We start from the raw sequence: 26,666 nt of genomic DNA, 5'->3' as shown, positions 1-26,666 counted from the left end.
TCACCAGAATAGCGAGAGTAGGTGTATATGTGTATCTGGGTTGATAGAGGTGAAGAGGAGAGGTTAATTTGCACGGTGGGATTCAATTCCCCTTGGTGAAAACTAGGTCGTGCACTTTTGGGGAAGAACATCTCATTCCGTCCTAAGGAGTTAGGAGAACTCCAGAGCCGGGGAGCACACAGCATGCTGACTTTCATTGAGGTCACTCCCTGGTCACTGTCTTATTGAACTAATCCAGTAGGATGATAGGATGGGGAAGGACTGATGTGTCATTTTGTCAGGGAGGCACCCACATCCTGTTCCTCGTGCTCTTTTCTGTCTTGGATGGGTGAGAGCAGTGACTGAAGTTGAAGGGTTTATTTTTTTGGTAAGAAGTAGCCATTTACTCTAGTACTTTTGGAGTAAGAACTCTGTATTCTGATAAAACTCCATTCAATTTTGCAATCGTTTGCTGAGCCCTCACTGTACGATGTGCTCTGTGTCAAACGGAGGAAGCCACAGTGAGTTGAGTAACTTGACGCAAAAAGTGGCCTTTGGAGAGAGAGAGGGATGCTTGGGAGTAGATTCTGGGTGTAAATGAATCGGAGCGGAGGGGGAAAAGGAAGGCAATGAAGTGGGGGTGGAGAGTTATGAGTTGGGTCACCTTTGATGATGCTCAAGAAATGCCAAGAAAGGGTTTCGGTCGCGTTGTGATTACTGTTGGTTGTTGAAATGTGTTTAAGTCAATTACCTTACTTCCTTAATCCTCCCAAAATCTCATCCTAGGGAGGTAATTCTACTGACAGAAGAGGGGCCAGAAGCCCATCATCATCATATCCTCTTCCTTCTCGTTATCTTCCTCATCATCACCATCATCATCATCACATGATTGCTATAGTGTGATCGACATCTACCTTGTGCTGTTCTAAGCGCTTTTCACGTGTTACTTTACTTAACTCTCACGACCTGTCTATCAAGTATATATTTTGATAATAATAGCTACCATAACAGGGAACTCTACCTAATGCACTGTGGCAACCTAAATGGGTGGGAAGTCCAAAAGGGAGGGGATATCTGTGTGAGTATGTTTCACCTTGTTGTGCAGTGGAGGCCAACACAACATTATAAAGCAACCACGCACCAATAAAAATTAATAAAAAAAAATAAACAAGCTCCATTGCCCACTCAGAGAAGAAAAATACTCCAACTCTTATGGTCACTACTCACTCTTAAAAGATTAATTTAGCAAAACTGAATACCCACCACAGCAATGAATGTAATTCAGCGGGAGAGTGGCTTGAGAAAGCTAGCCACGCTGGAAAGCAGTACGTCTTAAATGAATGACAGATCTGAAGATTATTTTCAGATTTGATCAGCATTTTTGAGAAGTAATGATTAGCCAGGGTGGGAAAAATCCAGATTAGTATTAAGTGTTTGCATGTTATAAGGCAGAATAAGCTAAATCCAAGGCTGGGACTTAATATTCAGCCTCTCACCATCCGCTTTACTCGCCAAAATGGACACACAAGGTCAGACTGTGCTGTAAAACTGGGAGAGTTAATAGTGTTGGTACGTTAAGGCCTCAGGGACGTCGGATCCATCACAAATAAGAGCATGTATGCCACAACACTATACAATAAAGGAGGTATTATTACTATTATTCTTCTTCTTCTCACTTTTAAGATGAGTGAGGATATTTAGGAAAAGAGAGGTTGAGTAATTTGCCAATAAACACAGCTGGTACATGTGGATTCAGAATTTGATTCTGAACGATATAGCTACAGAGCCCACACCTTTAAGCGCTATTCACTGCTGTGGCGAGGATTACAATGCACACACCCACACATATACACCTGAAGCTTCTCCTACATTTGTGCAATGTGACAACTCATTTTCACGGGCGTTATCATAGCTAATCCTCCCCTAATAATAATAATGATAGTCAACCTTTACAGAGCCTGACTTTGTTTCAGCCTCTGCTATAGCATTTCACATCTATTCATTCACTGAATTCTTAAAACAACTCCATGAGATACCTATCCTTATTAGCCCTATTTCACATATGAGGAAACTGAGGCACAGAGACACTAAGTTTCTTGTCCAAGGTCACAGAGCTAAAAGTAGCAGAGCCAGAACTTGAACCCACAAAGTGACATGACCCTGAAGATGCAAGTATTATTATGCTTATTTTACAGTTGAGGAAACAAATTCGATAAGACTGGATGTGATTTGTTTCAAAAAGGTGGTGTTAATCTATTGTTGCAAAACATTGAATAAACTAGTATGTTATTTTGTAAAAATAATAATAATAGCTACCATATATTGGATGCTTCCTTTGTGCTAGATAGACACTGTGTTGAAATACTTTACATTTATCATTTCATTTATAGTGTACAATGGTGTGTATATATACTATAGTGACCAAGCAAAGGCTCTAAGAGTCCTGTGTTTCTCTCTGTGATGTCAATTTAAAGGAACCTAATTTATTTATCTGCAACCTTCCTTCACATCCCTCGATTATCCAAACCACAGCACGGTGGTCATTTTTGAAGAATGTGATGTTCTGGGCTTGGTGTCATCCTCAAGAATTTGAGAAACCTTTCCTGCTAAAGACATCAGGAAAAAGGAATTTCAATGCCTATTTGGTAACTAAGCACACAGACGGCAAGATGAGACAGAGAGCTCTGAGCTAAAAGTGCAGAGAGTCTGAGCAATGGTCTAGAACAAGCGAAGCCCTCAGAATGAATGACCAAGGACATTTCCACAATGTTCTCTGCCCGGGCTATTAGGTCACCCCAGGAAAACACACAGGCATTTTGAGGGTGGAAAAGAGCTTTGTGTGTGCCCTCCAGCTGCTCCTTCGCCTTCCTGCAGGCTCTGAAAAAAATCAATGGTGGATGCAGACAAGCAATTCTGTTTAGGCCTTTGCTACCGAAAGCGTGGTCCATGGCTCAGCAGCTCTGGCATCACCCACGAGCTTGTTGCAGCATCTGGGGCCCCACCTGAGAGCTACTGGATCCGAATCTGCATTTTATGAAGATTCAAGGTAATTCCTAAGCACATTAAAGTCTGAGAACTTAAGACATATTAGATCACCAAGGAAGGAAAATGCAAACATCGGTCCCACCATTCAGAACCCTTTAGTAGCTCCGACCGCCATGAGGATAAGACTCCAACTCCTTAATGGGGCATTAGACTCAGTCTCCGGGCGCCTCTCCCTCCTCTTCCCTCTTATATTCTCCCCAGACTCAACTTAGAGCAGCTGTGAGAAGCAGCCAGGCTTTCTTTTCGCTCTATGTGCTGCATATATTTCTGCAAACTGAAATAGGAGCGTTCTAAAGCCAAAGGAATATAGTACCACTTAGGAGCAATGAACACACAAAAAAGCTCTCCTGGCCCGTAGGAGCCTGGCGAGTGTGACCGTGGCCAAGTCAGTGTATCAGCTCCGCACACAGCTCAATGTGAGAAGCACTTCTCTTCCCACAAGGGTTCTTGAGTCAGCAACTTTCAACTGATGGCATTTTCCAAGGGACCTTTTTATTTACCCTTGGTTTGACTCTCTGGCAGCAGCTCCAATACCAGAGGATGACAACAGGATGCTCCGGAGCTCTTCTTAGCTCCCCAAAGGTTGTCATGACTCATTGACATGCTGTACTTGCCTTTTCTTCTTCCAATAGGCCTAGTGTTTAGCGTTGGACATGATACGGGTGTCAGCTGTGTTGACAAGAATGTCACAAGCTCTTTCACCAGCCAGCCTGAAGAGCTTCCACATGCCTCAGAATAGAAATGAAGCTTCCTCTTGCAGGAGGGAAGTTACTACCCGAGGCTAAGACTAAGCTTTGATTTTTAAATTGAATTCACATTTTCCCTGTAAGTGGAAAAGAGAGCTGGGTATTCTCATCCCAAATTCTCTGTTACTTCAAGTCCGTATAATTAAACTACCAATTTCCTGATAATAGAGGCATTCACTCACAACTAGTTACAGAGAGAGATGGTTAAGCCTTAAATTTTTCAGACTATCAATAACACACCAGTTATGGCTCACCGTCTCTATATTTTGCCCAAAACTCATTGATTCAACAAATATTTTTAAGGGCCTACATTATGTTCAGAGCACTTTGTTGATCAGAGAGAGGGGAAAAAATTGAGATATTTTCAGGGGAGTGCAGGAACCCATTTGGCTACGGATACGAGACTGCAGCTCCAGGAACTGCATTTCATCAGTGCAATCAAAATCGCTTAGTCTCGGGCTTCCCTGGTGGCGCAGTGGTTGAGAATCTGCCTGCCAATGGAGGGGACACGGGTTCGAGCCCTGGTCTGGGAAGATCCCACATGCTGCGGAGCAACTAGGCCCATGTGCCACAACTACTGAGCCTGCGCGTCTGGAGCCTGTGCTCTGCAACAAGAGAGGCCGCGATAGTGAGAGGCCCGCGCACCGCGATGAAGAGTGGCTCCCGCTCGCCGCAACTAGACAAAGCCCTCGCACAGAAACGAAGACCCAACACCGCCATAAATAAATAAATAAATTTAAAAATAAATAAATAAATCACTCAGTCTCTTGCAGTCTGTACTATAGCAGTAATAATTCCCTATCGTAGAGCTGTAGCAGTCTCCTATTGCTGATTCACAATATTAAGAATTTAGTGGCTTAAAACAATACAAACTTGTTATTGCACAGTTTGGGGGGTCAGAAGTCTAAAATGGGTCTCACGGGGTTAAAATCAAGGTGTTAGCTGGGCTACATTCCTTCTGGAGGCCCCAGGGAAGAATTCATTTCCTGTCTCTCCTAGACAGAGAGGCTCTCTTTGGCTCACGGCCTCCTTTCATCTTCAAAGCCTGCGATGGCTGGTTGAATCTTTGTCGCTTGCATCACTTTGACTCTCCTGCCTCCCTTTTTTACTTATAAGGACGCTCGTGATTACAATGGGCCCATGGGGAATGATCCAAGTCAGCTGATCAGCAGCCTTATTTCTTTTTTTTTTTTTTTTTGCGGTACGCGGGCCTCTCACTGTTGTGGCCTCTCCTGTTGCGGAGCACAGGCTCCTGACGCGCAGGCTCAGCGGCATGTGGGATCTTCCCGGACCGGGGCACAAACTCGTGTCCCCTGCATCGGCAGGCAGATTCTCAACCACTGCGCCACCAGGGAAGCCCCAGCAGCCGTATTTCTATCTGCAACCTAAATTCCCCCTCGCTATGCAACATAACATAACTACAGGTTCTGGGCATTAGGATGTGGACATCTTTGGGGGGCCACTGTTCTCCCTATCACAGGATCTGATGAAACTCACTGGAGATTTATATATAAGCAAGAACGATAATTTATTACTATTTCCTGTGAGAAATGTAACTCTGGGGAGATGGAGTAGGTGGGAATGCCCATATTGGCTGGTCAGCATCTCATTTCCCTGTAGGCAAATTGACACAGAAAATCAATTTTTAAATAGAAGATAGCTTGGAGAGCATGAAATCAGAACATCAAATAAAGCTGAATGATCTTAATGGCTGCTGAAATGAATTAGTGAGAGAGAAGCTGTTGGTTGGATCCATCTATATTATAGAGACGTAACTTCCGTTCATCCATTGGTATTCATTGTACTGGCACGTTAAATGTTTTTAATTTTTAAATTTCATGTGGCAAAATAATTTCTCAAGAAACTCAGTTGTTCTGTTCTTACTGCTTTGCAGAAAAATCTGAATGAATGAGACCACTTTTCTCTTACCTCCCTGGAAAGGGCCAGCAGGGCTTTGAATCCCCCGGGTCAGAGATAAGAGATTTTTGTATTTGGCGTAATTGTGGTTTTGTCATACGATAAGCAAAAAGGCAGGAGTTGCCTGAGTGGGAAGTAGCTTCTTCAAGTAGGAGCTAAGGAAAAGAGATTCTTTTTATTTACTTTTGACTTTTATTTTTTTATTTTTGATGGGAAGGACAGAGAGGACCTGTGAGAGAGGGTCAGACTCTCTGAAGGGACGTTTGGATGCTGGGTAAATGCACCCCTAAGAGCTTGGTGAAGGATCCTTGCACCCACGTGTGGCACAGAGTGATGGAACTTCCCAAATTAATAGACTTCAACAATGAGAATCATGCAGTGACCATGATGGAACAAAACCCAGAAATCTTTCCTCGGACGTTACGTAAGCATCTGGGCTCTTGAGAAAATCTAGGGAGGCAGCAAGGCTCTCTAACACACGACAGATTTTTCTTGCCATTTATTCAGGTAGAGATACCAAGTTAAACTTAATTTAATTTAGAAAAAAAATTTTGAAAAATAAGGTAACTTTGTTATGGTAACAGAATTTTGGAGAAAAATTCAATACCAGCCATACAGGATTTTATTTAGGTGTTTTGGCCTTTCCTTAGCAAACCGTCCATGTGGAGAAGAAGGCTCCCACAGAAACTAATGAAATGTCAGGCATGAAACACTGAAGGGTCAGCTCTGGGAAGCAGGTGTGAAAAATATAAGACGTGGTTAATGGCTTGAGTTACAAAAGGTAGGAAAATATGGGGAATTCTCCCAGAGCAGCTGGTGGGCCATTGTGGATCTCAGGGCAATTGAGGCAGGGCTGAAAGAAGAGACTGAAACTTGGGTCGAGGCCACAGTAAAGAACACTTTAGATGTGGACTAAGACGCTGAACTTTGGACACACTAACTGTCCCCAAACATGGGATAATCTTAGCTGAATGTCTTCCTCTTTTGTAGGCAAAATTTTGTTCAAATCACACCCCATAAGCCACGTGAACAGTTGGAATTTTAATGAAACACCTAAAACAGATGAAGTACAGGACTGGGTCCTGGGGAGGAGGCATCGTGGGGGAAGGAATTCAGAAATAAGTAAGGTCCTCTGGGTCCACAATCTAGTGGGCAAGACAGAATACAAACAACTTAATATTTTTAGTTCTAACGCAGATAACCGTTTACCGTTGCACTCATGCGAGACCTCAGATTTTTGTGCAGACCACATTTTTCATCACGAAAAGGGACCAGAGAACAGGTGCAGCTTCCGGTTCTACTCGTCCAGCTGAGAGCATCTTCAGAAAGGAAAAGCAGGAATTGTGTGATAAAGAGAGAGAGGAGGAGGAATAGAGGACAATATTTACTCATTATCTGTCAGGCCAAGGGCACAGGCCCCTCATCCTGACATCTCCGTGGAACAGGCTGACCCTGGGCATCGGAGTTTGCCTGAAGCTGTGGGACAGTCTGTGCCTGGTATTCCTTGAAGCAAAGAGTATTTTCACCTGGGGCCACAATCCTTTTGTTTTAACTGCCTCTGTCTCTTACAGGTAAAGAGGCTCTTTCAGGGCGTGGTTTCTCTGAGTATGCCACTAACCCCAGGCTACCTATCACAGCAGAAGCAAATAGTAAAATGGCGGGACTCTTCTTCCTTCCCCAAAGTTGGTCTCTGACACCCCTAAAGGAAAGCAAAAGAGAGCAAGATTTATTAAAATTTAAGAAACTAATCCCCAGGGGTCGGGGCCCCTCTCTTAGCATCGTGCTTTCACTTGGGCTTTTACTCCAAAGAAGTATCACATCGTGATGGTAGATTTTCAGTACGTACATATGTATTTATTATAATAAAATACATATATATTTCATTATGGTAAATATACATGACACTATTTTAAACATTTTTTAAGAATATAATTCAGTGGCATTTAGTACTTTTGCAGTAATGTGCAACCGTCACTGCTATCCATATCCAGAACTTTCTCAGCATCCTAAACAGATACTCTGTACACATGAAACAACTCCCCATTTTCCCTCCTCCAGGACCTGGTACCCTCTATTCTATTTCCTGTCTCCATGAATTTGCCTATTCTAGCTTCCTCATGTAAATGGAATCATACAGATTTGGGGTTTTGTGGGTTAAAAAAAAGTGGGTACCTCTCAGATCCCCTGGCGCGTGTCCTGGCTTCCCTCCCACACAGGATGGCCCCTTCATCCCTGCACGTCTGCATGGTGACCATACCATTAGGCGCCTTTCTGAAGCTCCTCCTGCTGCTCGTTTCAGCTCAGTTCCTCCCTGCTCTGTACAGAAGCTGATTTCCCCTTTGCTGGCTCTGTCAGCTGAGCTCAAAAGCAGGGTCGCATCTCTGCTCCTGGCACAAATAACTTCTTGTGCAGCCCGGCTGGGTTTGGACGGGCAGCTGCCAGGCTTCTAGTCTCCTACAAGGCTGTCCCGGTCACAAAGGAGCTTTGTGTGTGACCAACGGGTGCCGGGGGGGTCGCTCTGCTGGCTGAAGCGCTAAGTTGTTCCTGGTACTTGCTCTCACTGCCCTTGAGACCTGGGGCCTGGAGGGCACTATGACCTGGCAGATGACCTTCCCCATGAAAAATAAAACTTGCCTCTGCTTCTCCTGCATGGTTCTTAGTTTGTAATTATCTGTGACTTTTTCAGGACTGACCAATCAATAAGGCAGTCTTGGAAAGCCTATCTCTCAGCATTTAGCGACTGCAAAATTCTACTTCCAGATCCCTGAGGGGCCAGGGCAGATTTCCAGTGAGTATTCCTAATCTGAAAAATCTGTCCTCGAATTTTCTTAATTCTAGAGATACTCCTCCAGAACGTGGGCTTCCTTTATCTGTGATTAGATGTGGAATGTGTACATTCAAATTTATAGAATGCCCCACACAACAGTGCATAGGCCAGGCTATTTGCCTCTTTACCTGTTAGTAAAGATGATGTCAAAGTGGCTTCAGAGGGAACTGACCAAACCTTATCGTCTTGGTGCAAAATCTCCTAGTCTCCCTACAAGAATACTTTTCTTGCTTGACACTCTGTGCAGTCTAGCACCTACTCAGTTTTTCTTCTTGTTGTTTTTCATTTGTTTGTTTGATTTTGACTAGTAGACTCTTTGATTTACTTTGCATGACATTTGCCCTTGTTTTAAGATTCTTTCTCTCAGCTTCCTCCTGATTCCTCCTTTAAATATTCCTTAGAAAGGCTCTGGCTTGGCCCCTTCTGTGTCATTTCATTCTTCCTCTGTGTCTTGCTAGTGGCACAGTGGCAATTGGACATGGGGTTTTGTGTTAGATACATCTGCTTTCAAAGCCTGACTGTGCTACTTCCTGGCTGTGTGACCTTGGGCAAATGACTTAACCTCTCTAAGCCAAAGATCCCTCCTCTGTGAAATGGGAATAAATGATTTGTTATTCTCGGGGATGTTGAAAATAATCAGGAAAAGTACCTGGCACATAGCAGAGACTCGGCAAACGTTAGCACACATCCCATGCCCTTTCCTTTCTTGATCTAGTTTAGTGTAAGCCCTTCCCAGTCGGCCTTCAGCAGACGTGAATTCCTGAGACAGAACCCCAAATGTCCAGAGCTCTTTCAGATCTAAGCCAATCTAGGCTCCACACCGGCTGCCCTCAATGGAAGCGGGTGATTGACAGCTACCGTTCACCTGGCTTGTGATCTCCATTCTCACTTAGGTCTTCATCTGAAGAAGCAGCGTCTACGCGGCGCCGCGCCTTAACTAACTCCACGCCAGGCTGCGCCAAGGAGGGGGATGTTTCAGAGAGACCCCTGGCAAATAAAGCCAAAAATACCTCTGACATGGTTCCACAATGTCACTTCCATGTTCCTGGAAGTGACAAAGGACAAAGCCAGGGAACCAAAAGGATTGCGGTGCGGGTTTGGTTTTACCGAGCAGAAGGGCCAGGACTGGTTCACCTGCGTGTTGTTACCAGAGCAGGTAACTGGGAGATTCTTTCCCCTAGAGACGTTAGGGCGCTGCTGGAGCGCGCTGAAGCTCCCTAGGGGCCGAGGGACGCCGTGCACTCAGCCGTACTGTCAGGGCTTATGTTTCTATTTGTGAAAACTTTCTGTATTGGTTGGCTGCTTCTCGCCAGCCTCCACTGCGATCTGCGTGCTCTGCGCGGCACAGCTGTGATGGGTTTCCAAACCCTTGCTGCGGGCGGACAAGGACGATTAGGTTGAACGGATGCTGGCGGTGGCGTCCTCGGAGTGGAGTTCCGCGGGGAGCAGCCCGCTGAGGTCAGAAAGACGCGGCTCGCGCTCCGGGTAAGTTGCAGGTCCCCGCTGGGCCCATTGATTGCAGTGCAGACTTGAATCCAAATTACTAAGGAAGATCATTTCAGGCAATAGCACTGACGCTGAAGACGAATGCTTTGCGCTTTGGGGTTGGACATCTAAGTCCGCCAGGTGTGTGATTATCTCGTTTCGACCCCGGAAAGCGCGGTTCCATCTGGGCCCCCAGCGAGGGGTAGGGTGGGATTTCCGGAGGGAACCGAGGGAGAAGGGAGCACAGCTGCTCCGGCGGTCCCCAGCCCGCATCACCCAGGGCCCGGTGTCGGGGGGAGCGCAGGGGGCCCGAGTGGCTTCCAGCTCGCCTCTTTGGCGTCTCCCCGCGAGCAGCAGGCCGGGGAGTGGCGCTTCGCTTCCCTGGGGAGCTTCTCGGATTGCTGCCGGAGCCCCGGATTTTTTGGTTGGCGCGGGGAGATGGGGGTGGCGGCGTCAGGGCGCCGCTTCCCCCTCCTCGTTCCCTCTCTCGGCCGCTTGGGGGCGCAGTGACCGCGCAACGCGGCTCGGAGCCGCGCCAGAGACGAGACGCCGCGCGGCGCCCACATGGTTTTCCGCCGCTTGGTTGAGCCAGGCGGGGCCGGGGACGCGAGAGCTGCGGGAGGTGCGGGGAGAGGGGGAGGGACGCCAGATAGGCGAGCACAGAGCGGAGACTCGGGGGACCCTAAGGTAGGTCAGGGCAGTGCCGAGTCCCGCCCTCCCCGCCCCGCCCCCGGGAGAAGGTAGGAGGGGGCATCTGGGTAAGGGTGGCGGATTTTTGTGGAGTTGCCTTGCAGGGGGTGGGGGTGGGGACGACCCTGTGCTCGGCTTGGGTCCGAGGGGCGCAGGAGCCGGATCACCAGGCACTTTTGCGCAGGGCGACTCTCAGTAAGCGCGAACCCTGCGCCCTGCGTGGTCCCGGACGCTGGGCTCCGGACTCGGTGGCTTTTCCCGGTTCCACAAAAAGCGCCCACACAGCAGGCGAAGGTCTGCGGAGGAGCACCCGCCTAACACGCCCAAACCTGGTGGCAAGCAACTTTTGGCTGCTTAACTGAACTACGTTAGAGTGCGAAAGCGCCGCGCAAGGCTTCGTCCGGGCGCCAGGTGTGACATCCACCTGCTGAGATTGCAGCGGGGATAGCGGATGCTGCGTTTCACCCTCACCCCGCCTGCCCGTGGCCGCGCGGGAGGTTTGCTACCGACCTCCTGCGAAATTGATGCTGTCGGCTTGGAGAAGGTAGAGCACCTTCAGAAGAGGGGTCCTTTAGCCTTAATGGGAACGAAGACTCAAAGGAAAGGGGATATTCAAGAGCTGCCCTGTGTTATGCCTGTGCAATTTGGAAGGATCTTTAAATTGAAGATGTGCAGGCAAAGTGCAAAGGACTGAGGGTCGGCAGACTTGGGTTTCTTAGACCTGTCCTGAGGCCGAATAGCAGAGGTCTCAGCAAGTCAGGAAACCTCTTTGAACTTCGGTGTGAGAAGCGTGGGGATGGTTCCTGCCCCACCTCACTGGGTGGTTTGGAAGAGAATTGGAAGGAGGGTGGTATTTTGAAAAGTATAAAGTGTGGTTTGTACAAATTAAGCATTGCTGCCCACACCTTTTTCCTGGACACCGAGGGAACCTTGCTCATAGCCGAGTTAAGGCAGGAACTTCGCGGCAGTGCGGGCCTTTTCCGGGTTACCTGTCAGAGGGGCGAGATGCGTCTGTTTCTCAATCTCTTGTTGCAGTTCCTCTTCACGGCACAGCCGTCGTGAAACTGCCCAGCATCAGCGTGACATCAGGGGACAGGAACTTTGTCTTGTTCATCAGCTTCTTTAGGGCGGGTACAAAGCGGGGGAGGTGCTCGGAGAGTGCACAAAAGTTGAAAGTCTTTGTCGCAGCGGCTGGGGGGTTAGATTTGATTGCACGTGTTCTTCAGGAGAACAGGTTCAGCTCCGAAAACATTGTTGGCTTTCTGAAGTTGGAGTTCTTGTTTTCTGACGCGGGGAAAATTCTGTCAGAGCCAAGGATAGACATCCAAGAATAAGCATTTTAATTCGAATGCTTTTAGAGGAAGCTAGGTAAAGAGCTCCGGAAATGTTTCCCACACAAATCATAGCACATGTTAGCAAGGACAAGTTAGAAGAGTTTCTCTTATTACCAAATTTAGATTCATATATCTAATACTGAAAGGAGAGATTCGCATGGTTGGTTGTGTTACTGTTAAAATTTAAGCAGTCCATTTGAGATAAGCGTGTCCAGCCCTTCCAGAGGTTATAAAAGTGAGCAATGCTAGAGCCTGTATGTCATATTGTATCTTTTCATGATACCAAACAAGACCTCTGACTGGCTTTTCCATTTTAACTAAAAGGAGTTGAAAGATGACTCATTTAAGAGATTGGGAAATAAAACTAGATTGTCTAGGGGCTTCCCTGGTGGCGCAGTGGTTAAGAATCCGCCTGCCAATGCAGGGGACACGGGTTCGAGCCCTGGTCCGGGAGGATCCCACATGCCGCGGAGCAACTAAGCCTGTGCGCCACAACTACTGAGCCTGCGCTCTAGAGCCCGCGAGCCACAACTACGGAAGCCCATGTGCCACAACTACTGAAGCCCGCGTGCCTAGAGCCTGTGCTCCGCAACAAGAGAAGCCACCGCAATGAGGAGCCTGCGCCCCACAACAAAGAGTAGCCCCTGCTCACCGCAACTAGAGAAAGCCCGCGTGCAGCAGCAAAGACCCAATGCAGCCAAAAATTAAATAAATGAATAAATAAATAAGTTTATAAAAAAAACTAGATTGTCTAATACTTTATAAAATAACATAAAGGGTGATAATAAAGCTAACTTTTATAGACTATTGTGTGCCAGACTCCGATATGCATGTTACAATCCATTTAGTTCTCACAAAAGTCTGTAAAGAAACTGAAGCACAGAGATGTTGAGTGCCTTGCCCAAGGTCACACAGCTAGTAGTGGAGAATTTCTCTCAGATTGGCATAACAATTACATTTGATTGGTACTCTTGTGTTTGTTTCTTAACTTCTGCGCTGGGTTTTCTCCCACACATACAGGTGGTCAGGAGTGAGACTAAGGGCTCTGGAGCAGGGATTCAGGACCCTGAGCTTGCTGCCAAGTTGCTGTGTGGTCTTTACTTCTTTTTTCTGAGCCTCGGTTTTCTCATCCACAAAATAGTGATAATAATTCCATATTGAGCGAATGCTTTATTTCTCACGTGAACATGGAGCGTGTGAAAGAAATACTTCTCAGCATGTAAAGGGAAGTTTCAGAGTCAAAGTGTTTTTGTCATCGGTTAACAGTAGGCTGGCAGGTGGCAAATGAGTAAAAGCTGGAGGAGACTACACACAATGTGATTTACCCAACAATTATGTTTGAAATTTGTTTTAAAAAATTCTTGAGTTCTGTTCTTAGATCCTTAGCATTACGTTTATTAAAAGAGATAAATGCAGATTAGACCTCAGAGTTTTTCTGGTAAGTAACATTGAATAACACTATTCAGTAATCACAGCCAGCACGTGCTTTTCTCTGGTTGCGTTCAGGTGATGAAAATTGGAGGGTGGAGTGTTTGTTTGTTTGTTTGTTTTTTAATCCTTACATTCTACATCCTTTTATTCCAACAAGCTATAGTGGGTCAGAGAACAACCGAGTCCTGAAAATATATGTAAGTTACTTCCCTATCCTCTCTTTCTTTGTTTGGAAATTGTTCTTAGAAGACAGCTTTTGGGACAGCCAGTTTAAATCTGGTGGGTGAGGAAACCTGAACTTCCGTATATGCTTATATTAAGGGTATTTTAAACAATACGGTTCAGTTGTCAAATCATTTGAACTGTCCTGTGACCTATGTAAGATCTTTTTTGGGGGAGGTTCTCACTCTTAATTTAGACTGTGGTCCTGATGGAGATTTGGGCTGAGGGAGGTAACCGTGTCAGTGTTACTGATGTGGCCAGGCTCACAGCAGCCGGTCGGCACCTGGTGAATTTTCATGATCTGGAGTGATGTTTGGATCCGTGCTATTTAAAGGTCTTCCCTTCACCCCTGTGCTGTTGTAGGTAAGAATGCGGATTTGCAGCGAGACTGCCTGGCTGGGAAACTGGCTCCATTGACTAACCGTGCCTCAATTTCTCATCTGTAAAATAAAAACAGTGTTGTCATATCTACCTCATAGGTTGTTAGGAGGATCAACAACCTCCTGTGTGTGTGTGTGTGTGTGTGTGTGTGTGTGTGTGTGTGTGTGTGTAGAAAGCCTAGAACAGTGTCAGGCACATAGTAAATGCCATCTAAGTGTTAGTAATGAACTGATGATGATGAGTGCTATGGAAAAAGAAACAGGGCAGGTACTTCCCTGGTGGTCCAGTGGTTAAGACTCCACGCTTCCACTGCATGGAGCATGGGTTCAATCCCTGGTCAGGGAACTAAGATCCCACATGCTGTGCAGTGTGGCAAAAAAAAATGGCAGTAAATGGGGATAGGGTATACTTGTAGGGATGCAGTTTTTAACAGGGTGATAGGGAAATTCTCAACCCAAAGGTAAATTTGAGTAAGACCGGGGGGGTAGGAGGGTGTAGGGGTGTAAAGGGGTATAGTGGTGTAGGGTTGCAGAGGGGTATAGAGGTGTAGGGGTACAGAGGTAAATAAGGGGGTCAGAGAGGTAACTTAGGGACACAGACAGATATAGCACATGTTGAAGGTTTTTTTTTTAACTTGGGAATTTTCTTATGGAAAATTTCAACCATTAAGTAGGGAGAACAGTCTATGTGCCCTTCTCCCACCTTCAACAATGATCAAAATGGCCAATTGTGTTTCATCCATATCCCCCCACTGGCACTGTTTTATTTTAAAGCAAATGCAAGAAATTCTATCAATTATTTCTAAATCCTTCTGTATATATTTCTAAAAGATAGGCACTTAACCAAACATGACCATGATACTTAATCTCTTTGACTTTGTTTTCCCATCTCTAAATTGGGACCAGCAGAACCTCCCCTGCAGAGCTTGTGTAAAGATAAGGGTGGACGCTTGGAGCCCTCAGTGTAGACAATCGGTTCCCCATTATTCAGCCATCATGCTGATGGTATTGTCCTTACTCTCCCTTGGGTTTTTTTTCCTACATAGTCCAGTCTCGGCATTTTCACTTCTACTTACTCTCTCCCTTCTCCATGCCTACTTCAGGCACATTTATTCCATACTCCCTTTATCTACTCTCTTTTTCCCCTTTTAGCTTTCAGTGCTTTTGTTCTCAGCCTGACTTACAGCTTGTGCTCCTTTGATCCCTGTGGCACACGAAATACCAGTGCTCTGTAGTCTTCTCAGACCTTTTTGAAGGGAGATGCATACTTGGCCCATTTCATTTTTTCAACAGCATTACTGAGATTGAGATAGAATTGACATAACATAGAATTCACCCAATTAAAGTGTACAATCCAGTGGTTTTAGTGTCTTCACAGGTATGTGCCAGGATTCCCACAGTTGGTTTGAGAACATTTAAAACCTCAAAAAGATACCTTTGACCTGTTACCCCCTATCTTCCCATCCCCCAAAGCAACTGCTAATCCGCTTTCTGTCCTATGGATTTGCCTATCTGGACATTTCATTCATTCATAAATAAATAAATACATAAGAAATATTTTTGTCACTGGCTTCTTTCACTTAGTAGGATGTTTTCAGGGCTCATCCATGCTGTAGCATGCATTAGTACTTCCCTTCTTAGGATGGCTGAATAATTTTACATTATATGGCAGTAGTGTACTTTGTTTATCCATTTTTCCGTCGATGAACATTTGGGTTGTTTCCACTTTTTAGCTATTATGAATAATACTGCCATTAACATTCATGTAGGTATAGAAACATCAAATCACTGTTTTGTAACGGGAACTAACATAGTGTTGTAGGTCAATTATACTTCAAAAACAAATTTATAGAGAAAGAGATCAGACTTGTGGTTGCCATTGATGAGGTTGGAGGGGGAGGGGAGGGGGATTGGATGAAGCTAGTCAAAAGGTACAAACTTCCAGCTATAACACAAATAAGTGCTAGCGATGTAATGTACAACATGATTATAATAGAATTAACACGTCTGTATGTTATATATGAAAATTGTTAAGAGAGGAAATTCGAAGAGTTCTCATCAGAAGAAAAAACGTTTTTTTCTATTTCTTTGATTTTGTACCTATACGAGAGGATGGATGTTCCCTAAACATACTGTGATCATTGCTTCACAGTGTATGTAAATCAAATCATTATGCTGTAAACCTTAAACTTATACACGGCTGTGTGTCAATTACATCTCGATTTTTAAAATTCACGTAGAAGTTTTTGTGGTAACATATACTTTCATTTCTCTTGGGTATATAGCCAGGAGTGGAATTGCTTGTTCAAATGGTAACTGGATGTTGAACCATCTGAGGAACTGTCAGACTGTTTTCGTTCAATAATATAGCTCCCCAGTTTATTTTGCCCCAATATGGGAATCTAGCTATCTTTCAAGTGCAGGTACCCACCCTTACTTTGGGTAAATTTTTGTATTACTATTTTTCTAAGTCTTATTTAGTTATCTAATTATATTCATGTATAAGCCTTTTTGTTATTGATGTTTTTTGTTGTTTCTTTTTTTAAAATTATATTTTGGCTGCGTTGGGTCTTCATTGCTGCGCGCGGGCTTCCTCTAGTTGCGGCGAGAAGGGGCTACTCTTTGTTACAGTGTGTGGGCTTCTCAATGCGGTGGCTTCTCTTGTTGCAGAGCACGGGCTCTAGGTGCGCGGGCTTCAGTAGTTGTGGTGCACGGGCTCAGTAGTTGTGGCTTGCGGACTCTAGAGCACAGGCTCAGTAGTTGTGGTGCATGGCCTCAGTTGCTCAGTGGCACATGGGATCTTCCTGGACCACGGCTTGACCGCGTGTCCCCTGCATTGGCGGAAGGATTCTTAACCACTGCGCCACCAGGGAAGCCCCTGTTATTGATTTTTGAGTAAAGCATTACTTGAGCAGTGGTCCCCAAAGTGGAAGTTATGTACCTTTAGGGTACAAGATGATTCATTGGAAAACAAGAACAAAATGCTATGTTCTTGCATCTTTTCAATGATGCTTTATAATTATACAATGTATTAGAATATCTATGTATATGTAAGGTTTATAAGTAAATAGTCCTATATTGGAGATGTAAATGCAAAGGTTTTTTTTTTTTTTTTACAAGTAGGAAGTCATATAAAGTTCTGGGGACAACTGTTCTAAAGGCATAGGATCAAATATATGTAGCTGTGTGGTTATTAATCCCATGCTTTGTGACAATTTTGATGGGGACATTCTTAAAATTACTTTGCTAAAGAAATTGAAAATATCCTGCTAATTTCAGCCCAAATGGAACATGTAAATACCAGTGCAAGGAGCTTTGGATCAGGTGTTGGACTTTTATTTTTATTCTACTTCTGCCGATTACTAATGGTGAGACTTTGGGCAAGTCCCCTAAAGGTCTGCATTTCAGTTCCCAAATTGGCCTAATAACACGCGAAATATCATAAATTTTCATTGTGCAGAACGAGAGTGGTAAGTATGACAGATGCAGTGACCATAGAAAGTTAGTCATCTGTGCCTCTTGTGCAACCCTGCAGTTTTCTTAGGCAAATATCTGGGTTTCCTTGACCTTTTCCCTGGCTGGGTCTTCCCCTTCCCACCCCACCCTGCTTTCTGTCCTTCCTCTGTGTTCTTCTGACAACAGACCTTCAAAATGAAGGGTCATTGCCAAAGGTTGACCTGGACGGAGAGGAGTCCTGTGATGCCACCAGCCACCATTGCGGTGTGGCACTGTTTCCTTCCTGGTGCTTTTCGTATGAGAACACAGCGTTCAGCACATGTGCAGTGAAGGTGCAGCTGTTTCAAAACTGCAGTTTACTCTGATTCCTGGCCACTGTCAGGGAAGCTATGGAGTTGCATTATTGGGCATCTTAAAGGTTTCTGTGTGATCTGTGATCGCTTGAGTCTGTAGACATCCTTGGGGGATATTAGCCTTTGCTTAAAGTCAAAGCATGAAGGGAATAGATACAGAAAGATGGGAAGAGGTCCTGGGAACTGTGTTAACCAAAGAGCTCACATGCTGTGGTTAAAGGTCATTTCATTCTCTGCTTGCTTTTGTCTCTCACCTGGCATAAGACACCATGAAACTGAGAGAAATGAATTTGACCTTTCACCCTCAACTCTCGTTTGTGATTTCTCTAACACCCTTTATTCTAAGGAAATGGTTGGCAAGTATTTTAGGTCGTGATCTCCAGTTTCTTCTACAGGGTGACGTCTGTTCTTGGCTTCCTTTCTTGGGCAACAGAAATACCAATATAACCATACTTAGGTACTGTTGGTTAGTTTGTTCATTCTTTTATTCATATACTCAATATATTTATTGAGTACCTATGATATGCCCCTGTTCTAGATACTAGGGACAGATCATTGAAGAAAATTAAAAGTTTTTAAAATGCCCTCAAAGATTTTACATTCTACTGGGTGTCACTGAGGTTAAATGAAATGAGGGGTAGAGCTGAGGAGTAAGGAGAGAAAGATAGTTGCGAAGGGGGAGAGGAACTACGGGGGAGGGGCAGTTGCCATTATTTATAGGGTGACCAGGGAGGCCTCACAGAGAAGGTCGCATTTAAGATGACTCTTTGATGCTCCCAGTTATGTATTCAGGTACTAGTGCTGAGGCAGAGAAAATCCTAAATCCTAAACCTGACATGCTTGCTCCTAGCCCTGGAGTGTCTTTGAGATTCTTAGGGGTATTAGGAGCTAAAGCCGTCTCCTCGCTACCGTCAAAATGCTGGCTGCTTAAGGTCTGCAAGACTTTTGTCTTGCAGGTCTCTATAGAGGTTCACGGTGAGTCATCCGCCCCTCTTGCAAAGGTTGCATCTTTGCAGCGGCCACTGTGGCCCTAGTAATGCAGTCATTCTCAATGGGACCAATGACTCCAGTGCTCAGAGACCTTCCAGAATGACTTGGGGTGTTGCGGGTCGAGTCCTGGAGTCTTTCCTTTGTCTAGGACCTTTGCTGCTGCACATGTGTTAACTAGTAATCTGTGTTTACGTTCAGTAGGAAAATCTCAATAGAACTGACAGTAAGCTTCGCAACTGGCTTTCTCTTCCTTTGAAATGTGTTTGGAAATTGATTTTATCTTTGCGCCCCAGCATCTCTGATTCAAGGGAGCTCATTTGTGACAGCGGGAAGGACTTTGAGAAGATGCCAAGCATTCCTTAGATCCATGTTACCTGCTGTCAGTCAGTGCCTGAAATTTATGAATGTGTTTAGTCCCTGTCTCCCCTCCACCAGAGTGTAAGCTACTGGAGGTCAGGAAACTTATTTCAGTCACCACTGTTACCCCAGTGCTACCAGAACAAAAACACTGCCAGTCATGGAATAGACGCTCAATGAATATTGGTTTAATTGAATAACAGACTAGAAGCAATGTGGCAATAAGCAACACAACCAGCAACAATATCTTGGTATCTCCTGAATTATCTGTTGCCCCAAAGATCAAGAAATGGAGATGATCTCTCATCTCCAGGGTCTGGACTTTATCTCCAGTCATTGCTCTCTCCTCTGTGTCAGTCTGCATGTCAGAGAAACGCACGCTTCCTAATGAATGTCCAACCTGGCTTGTCATCCTTTCTCTGCCACTACCCAGCTGTGACCTTAGATATGGCTTTGACTTTCTGTGGGCCTATTCCAGCTCTACAATGTTCTCATTCTATAACCTGGCAAAGCCAGCACCTGCCGGCTCTTTGTGTGAAGCAAGAACATCTTTCTAGAAGGAAGTAGAACAAGCACCTGCTTATGAAAATTACTTTTTATAAGGAAGTCTGTTTTTGCTCAGTGCAGTTGATTCCATATCTGGAAGGCTCATAAATAACATCATTCTCTTTGAATTGTTAACTTTAAACTGTTTATAAAAACACAGGTATCACTACTGCTTACCATTTGTTTGAGGTTGTGTGTTTTTCATATGATTTCATATCTGTAATCATCTCTCACACACAAAACCAGATATGATGTGCAGAAAATTGAGACTAAAACATGACTGACATAGCTTCATTCTCTTGGAAATAGTGAGATTATCATGGGCTATGGACTCAGAACTAAAATTGGCACTAGTGAAAGAAAAGATCTAGTAAAAGAAAGTCAATCAAAAGCAACATGATTGAAGATGTTCATTGCTGTATATTTTATAATAGTGAAAAACTGAAAAGTTTCATCAATAGGAGTCTGGCTAAGAACTTATGATACATTTGTACCATAAAAAGTGGTAAAATAGTTAAGGTAAAGAATATACACCCTCAATGGGACTTCCCTGGTGGCGCAGTGGTTAAGAATCTGCCTGCAGTGCAGGGGACATGGGTTCGAACCCTGGTCCGGGAAGATCCCACATGCCGCAGAGCAACTAAGCCTGTGCGCCACAACTACTGAGCCTGTGCTCTAGAGCCCGTGAGCCACAACTACTGAGCCTGCACTCTAGAGCTCACGAGCCACAACTACTGAGCCCGTGTGCTGCAACTACTGAAGCCTGCATGCCTAGAGCCCGTGCTCCACAACAAGAGAAGCCACCTCCCGCGCACCGCAACGAAGAGTAGCCTCCGCTTGCTACAAATAGAGAAAGCCCTCACGCAGCAATGAAGACCCAACACAGCCATAAATAATTTAAAAAAAGAATATATACCCTCAAGACATGTTGATGAGAGAAAAAGAAGGTATGTTTAGAGTGCGTTTAGTATGATCTCGTGTGTATATAAAAAAGAAAATAAGACATATCTTCTGATCTGACATATGTATGTTAATTCATAGAAAAAGGTCTGGATGGAATAAAATGGTTGACGATGTTATTTCTGGGAAAGAAGTAGGATTGGTGGGGGCTTGGTGCAGTGACACTGCTTCACTTTTTACTCCAGGCTTCTGTGTTTTTGGCATTTTATAAAGCCATAGTCACGAGTGGGGTTTTTGGTAATTATAACACTCGAAATTACTGGAGAGGAAAAGATGTGCGACAAAGAGAAACTGGGGCACAAAGTGAGATTTGAGGTCGGGAGAAGGAAGATGAAACGCTTCAGGTAGTGAGTGCTGGCCGTTCTCACCAAATCCTGTGATATTTTGTGACTGGTGAGTTGGAGCTTGTGCCGTGTTCTGAGGATGATAGATATACATAGATGTCCTACATCACTCCAAAAACTATGACCTGCAATGGAGGACCCACAAATCAAGAAAACCCAGTTTCCACATTACCTTCTTTTGGTCTCTTTGTAAGCATTGGGTGAGAAAAATTTTGTATCTTTAGGAAACATTGATTCACTTCCATCCCTGGATGAGTAAGTCTGGTACCATAATAGAGCAGTTGTATCGACCACAGACGTCTTTCCTCTACCCGTGACTTTATTTCCACTTTGTTGGATTTATTCATTCAGTCTGTAACTTTTATTGAGCCCCCATCTGCCACTCTTAGACAAGGCCCCTGCTCTCCCGGAGCTTCTAGTCAGGGGGCTGGACAGAGATGACAGGAAGTATCAGGAAGTGAGAACTACTGTGATGAAAATTAAGCAAAGTGATGTGAGAAGGCATAACCAGGAAACTACGTTAAGAGAGGTAGTTAGGAAAGACTCCTTTGAGGAAGTCATTCATAAACCCAGGCACGCATAAGAAAGGAAGGAGCCAGATGTGTGATCATTTGAGGGAAGAGTGGTCCAAGCAGAGAGATTACAACGGAGCCCAGAGAGTGGGCAAGAGCGTGTGGGACTCAAGGTTTGCTGCGTGGTTGGGACTTCCGGAGGTTGGACAGGCGAGAGAGGTCTGCAGGACAGGATCATGTCATGACTGGAGGACAAGGTAAGGATTTTGGATTTTATTCCAGATTTGATGGGAAGCTATGGGGGTGGTCGATTAAGGGAATGATTTAGGTTTATAAAAGATATCTCTGAATAACTTGATTATAAATAGGTGAGAGTGGAAGCACAGAGACCATCGGGAAGATGGCGGGAGATCCAGTGGGAGAAGATGCTGACTTACACTAGGGTGGTGGCTGTAGATATAAGCTTGCTGGTAGGTTAAAGATGGAGAGCCTGGGAAGGTAGGGTCAGTACTGACTCCTACATTCGGGGCTTCAGCAACTAGGGGGTTGCTGAGATGGGGAAAACCAGGCAGGAGCAGATTTGGGGGGGAAAAAATCAGTGTCTATTTTGAATATATCAGGTTGTGATGCCTTCTTGACAAACGTCAACTAAGCAGTAAGATACGCTAGCCCAGAGTTCAGGGGAGGTCAGGAATAGAGATCCATGTGGGAACCACCTATATATAATGATGGTGTTTAAAGCCCTGGAACTTTTTTTTTTTTTTTTGTGGTACGCGGGCCTCTCACTGTTGTGGCCTCTTCCGCTGCGGAGCACAGGCTCCGGACGCGCAGGCTCAGCGGTCATGGCTCACGGGCCCAGCCGCTCCGCTGCATGTGGGATCTTCCCCGACCGGGGCACGAACCCGTGTCCTCTGCATCGGCAGGCGGACTCTCATCCACTGTGCCACCAGGGAAGCCCAAAGCCCTGGAACGTTATGAGGACCAAAGTCGGAGGCTCACGGCAGTGTGCCCATGGATTTCACCTTTCCTTTAGGGTCACTGCCCAAGCAGACACCTCCATCTCTAAACCTTCCCCCTGCCAACCTTGCTTTGGCTGTTGAAGGCTGTTTGGAGCTTTACAACGTGAAGGACAGTGGGAGAACATGAGGAAGACACATGTGCTGGGCCTGTAATTAGTGACGAGAGCGCTTCTCATCTGTGTGGCTCTCAACATTGTAATCACTGCCTAACTTACTAAAGCTAAAGACGGGGCTGAAAAGTGAGTGGAGCATTTTAAAGACAGAGTCTAGGTTTGCAGTGTGGTCTTTAGATATTATAAGCCAATCATAAATTCGCATTGCTGTTATAATCTAAGTAAGTATTACAGGCTCATGTAAAGTTATACAAAACAGAAGTTTTTGGTGCTATTGGTTGTTCTCAGTTTCACATGCCACTTGCCTACTTTGTTGAAATACAAACACGAACTAAATAGAAATAAGAAACTATGAACGTGTGTCTTTACTTCCAGATGGCATTCCCATTTTGAGTTGACATTTAATGCATGGGTGTTTTACATTTTTACCTGTTTTTTTATCAGCAGTATCCTTACACGACTTTATCCTGGTATAAAAATAATATTTTTATGCTTTGAAATCCCTTTCCTATCCCAATGTCATATCCCTTACGTTTGCTTCTAGTTTTATGGCTGATTCATTTATTAATTTTTTCCTTTTAAATCCAAGCGGAATTTACTGTGTTGTATAGGACGAAGTAGAAACTTTATTTCTTGTTTCTTTGCTTCCTTAAAAGAATTTGGAGTTAAAAATATGATCGAGCCCTTGTTTATCGTGAATGATTCTTGCTCATTGCAGGTAAGCTCCCCAAGCCCTCTAGCTGACCAGGTGGTGAGTTCAAGGTCCTAATCCAACAGCACAAGGGAATTCACACCAGCCCTGAGCCTCGAAGATGGTGTCACAGTCTGCGGGCCGGCAGGACTCTCCTGTGGACCCCTGCGAAGGAATCAGCAATGACCCTGGCGACATTGATGGTTCGCCCAGCCTCCTGGACACGGACCACCTCTCTTGCGCATCAGACATCAGGTTTATGAGGCACAGAGCTGCCTGGATTAACCCCCAGTGTGTGCAGCAACAGCTGCAGGACTCGCCCCCCCAGGTGCCAGCAGTGGGGAACAGAGAGAGCCGTGTTGCCTGGGATGCTGCCTCTCCCTTGGGCCCTTCACCGTTATCTCTTGGGGACTCCGTGGTGGAGACATCATTGTCGAAGGGCACTGTGGACTCCATGGGCAGCTCCTCTGCCCGGGGCTCAGCTGAAAAAGGCAGTGGCTTCTCTCTTACTTCAAAGGAAGAACGGGCAGTGCTCCCAGGACGCTGTCCTTGGACGCCTCTGTTCACAAGCTCCAAGATCGACTTGGCTGCCTCCCCGTGTCGTGAGGCTGACGATACTTTTTTCAAGCCTTCCCAGCTGACAGCTTCCACTGATGCAGGTAACTCTGGGGGGGACTGCCCTCCTTCCTGTCTGTTCTCACACCAGCTCTGCCCGGGGCTGAGGCCAGGTGCTCCTCGTGAGGGAAAAGCTCCTGGGTTTCCACTTTGCCCACGATCCAGGGCATGGGCTCAGTTCATGCTGTCTTTGGCCCAGCACCACGGGTCACGATGGGCGGAGTCAAGGATACCCCTTCTCCTTAGACTGCAGGGAAATGTCATCTTAGCTCAACTTAGTTGATAATCAGTGTCACCTGCCATCTTGGAGCAGGTATGTGCCCTGCAGGAGAGCGCCAGAAGTGCTCTGCATTCAGTGTGGTGACGGAAGCTAGTCCGGACAGAGTGGGCTCTGGTTCACACCAGTGCTGAGGTAGGAGAGGAACTCGCCTCCCCTGTTAGATTTACCTGGACAGGGTGTGGCTAGAAAAAAAGTAAGACTTAAACACAGTAACCACAATTCCTCCAAACTGGAGAAAACCTTTTCCTGTTAAAACCAGGGCTATGAGGTGACACACATATTCCTAAAATACTGAAATTCCTAAAATGAGATAATCCATTCCAAATGCCACTCAAGAGTCAATAAATTAGCAATTCTTGTTAAAATGTGTGGCATGCTTAGTTTATTTTTAAATATTCATTATGCTATATTCACACTTTTTTTTTTGTGGTACGCGGGCCTCTCACTGTTGTGGCCTCTCCCGTTGCGGAGCACAGGCTCCGGACGCGGAGGCTCAGTGGCCATGGCTCACGGGCCCAGCCGCTCTGCGGCATGTGGGATCCTCCCAGACCGGAACACGAACCCGTGTCCCCTGCATCGGCAGGCGGACTCTCAACCACTGCGCCACCAGGGAAGCCCTATATTCACACTTTGCATTAACATGTATTTCTGTTGGAATCCTAGTTCAAATAGTCAATGAAGTTTTTTCTTTCAAAACAGTTTTAAAAGCTGCCTGCCTTTGTATGTGTGTGTGTGTGTGTGTGTATTTATTTCTCGCTAGCAGGAACCAATCCTCCCCCTTTCCTAAAATACGGGGTTTATTTGTTCTATTGAAACTTTTGAAAAGTCAAAGATGGTGACAATCTTTAACATATTATTAATACTTTAAGAAGAGCAGATTTTGGACAGTGGTTCAGTGCGCTAGCTTTGAGTTAAGAACCAAATTTGAGCAAAATGGCATAGTCTGATTATAGGCCTTTTTTCTCTTTTCGCTCCCGTGGCCGGTTAGCTCTCAGGAAAAGAGTGACTTGTAAATCCACTGGTTGAAAAGTGAGAAATTAGTTTCCTGCTAGGTTGTCTCAGGGGAGAGTGAGGAAAAAACAGAGAAAATTGAAAGGCCTCTCTCCCGCAGGCCACCACCACGACAGCTTATAAAGTGACGGAAGATGACCTGGCGGGCCTAGTGTACCCCTGCCCCAAATCATTTTTTTAATCCTCTACAGGAAGTGGTTCTGCAATTTCAAGTTATCCTTTCTCCAAGAAAGAAAACAGGCACCCCAGACGCTTTGTCCAGAAACAGTGTTTCCCAGCAATCTAAGTACCTTTAAAAACCACTCTGTCTTTTGAGAGTATCTCTTAAACTTGGTAAGGGGATTCATTCCATGGGCTTAAGAAAAAGAAGTCCCGAGTGAGATGGTTCTTTCTTTCTTTGATGTGGGGAGTGCAGGCATTTGCCACAAGGCCTGGGATTTTCCCGGATCTGCTGCCTCTCAAATGAAAGCAGCAGGGTTTTCCTTTTTTAGATTATTCGGGAGGGAAAGACACCTGGGCCTGTCAGCATTTCCTGGGGCTGTAAGAAACAATTCCTTTTGTCTGCATAGGATCTACACGTTTACAAAGTGGTTTCACATTCCTTATCTCCTTCAGTTTCCTAATAAGGTAAGTATCCCAATAATAATAATTATCCCAATTCCAGGGATGAGGAAATTTTACTGCAGAGGCATAGCTGGTGAACGGCGGTGGGCCTGGAACCGGAATCCACTGTCTGATTTTTCTCTGTGCTTTTTCCTCTATCCTCAGGGTCCCCAAACTATGACCTGTAGCCAAACCCCGCCAGACTCCTGATTTTACAAATACAGTTGTGTTTGTTTTGTCTGTAGCTGTTTTCTCAGGACAGTGGCAGAACTGAGTAGTAATTGCAACGAATGCTGTGTGGCCCTCAGATCCTACAATATTTACTACCTAGTCCTTTTCAGAAAAAGGTTGCCCACCCCAGATGGCTTCTGAAGCTAAGAGGTCCAGAGTTTTCCATGCAACAGTGGAGTTCTTGAAGACGAGGCAGAGGGCTTGGAGGGATTCTGCTTGTCTCTCTGTTTGCCACCCCGAGAGCTGTAAAGCCTTCAAAACATCTGTAGCATTTTGTTCTGATTCACCAGGTTGGGACAACAGCGCTTATGGCTCTCACAGAAATGTTTTGCCTTACAAGCTGCAATAAGATGTCACACGACAGGCCTCATTTTTGTCTTGGTGGTGTTCATTGCCAGTAATGGAGTGGCTTCATAAGGACGCAGAATGGATGAGTCAGCCGAATTTATCCTCTGCAGCTTCTTCTTGTTTTTGACTGGAGGAAGAACGTTTTAGAGAAGCAGTGCTGACCTTTTTCAGATAGATTTTG

At 45.3% G+C, this 26,666-nt stretch overlaps 1 protein-coding gene across 4 annotated transcripts in view; it reads left to right on the top strand.

Annotated features, from left to right (window-relative positions):
* The first annotated feature begins 9,852 nt into the window (after window positions 1–9,852).
* Window positions 9,853–26,666, top strand: part of RUBCNL (rubicon like autophagy enhancer) — a 43,167-nt gene continuing 26,353 nt past the window's right edge. The window contains exons 1-2 of one of the 4 annotated variants that reach the window (XM_033436793.2): window positions 9,853–9,999; window positions 23,425–24,056. In XM_033436793.2, the coding sequence (XP_033292684.1) occupies window positions 23,519–24,056 (538 nt within the window). In that variant the 5' untranslated portion in view covers window positions 9,853–9,999; window positions 23,425–23,518. Of the gene's footprint in view, window positions 10,000–18,648; window positions 21,832–23,424; window positions 24,057–26,666 lie in introns of those variants that run through there. The other 3 variants (XM_033436795.2, XM_033436794.2, XM_033436792.2) reach the window with 3 other exon arrangements.

This window comes from Orcinus orca, chromosome 18 (assembly GCF_937001465.1).
Source record: "Orcinus orca chromosome 18, mOrcOrc1.1, whole genome shotgun sequence".
NCBI lineage: Eukaryota > Metazoa > Chordata > Mammalia > Artiodactyla > Delphinidae > Orcinus > Orcinus orca.
The sequence above is the reverse complement of the archived record's forward strand: the minus strand, read 5'-3'. Positions and strand labels throughout refer to the sequence as shown.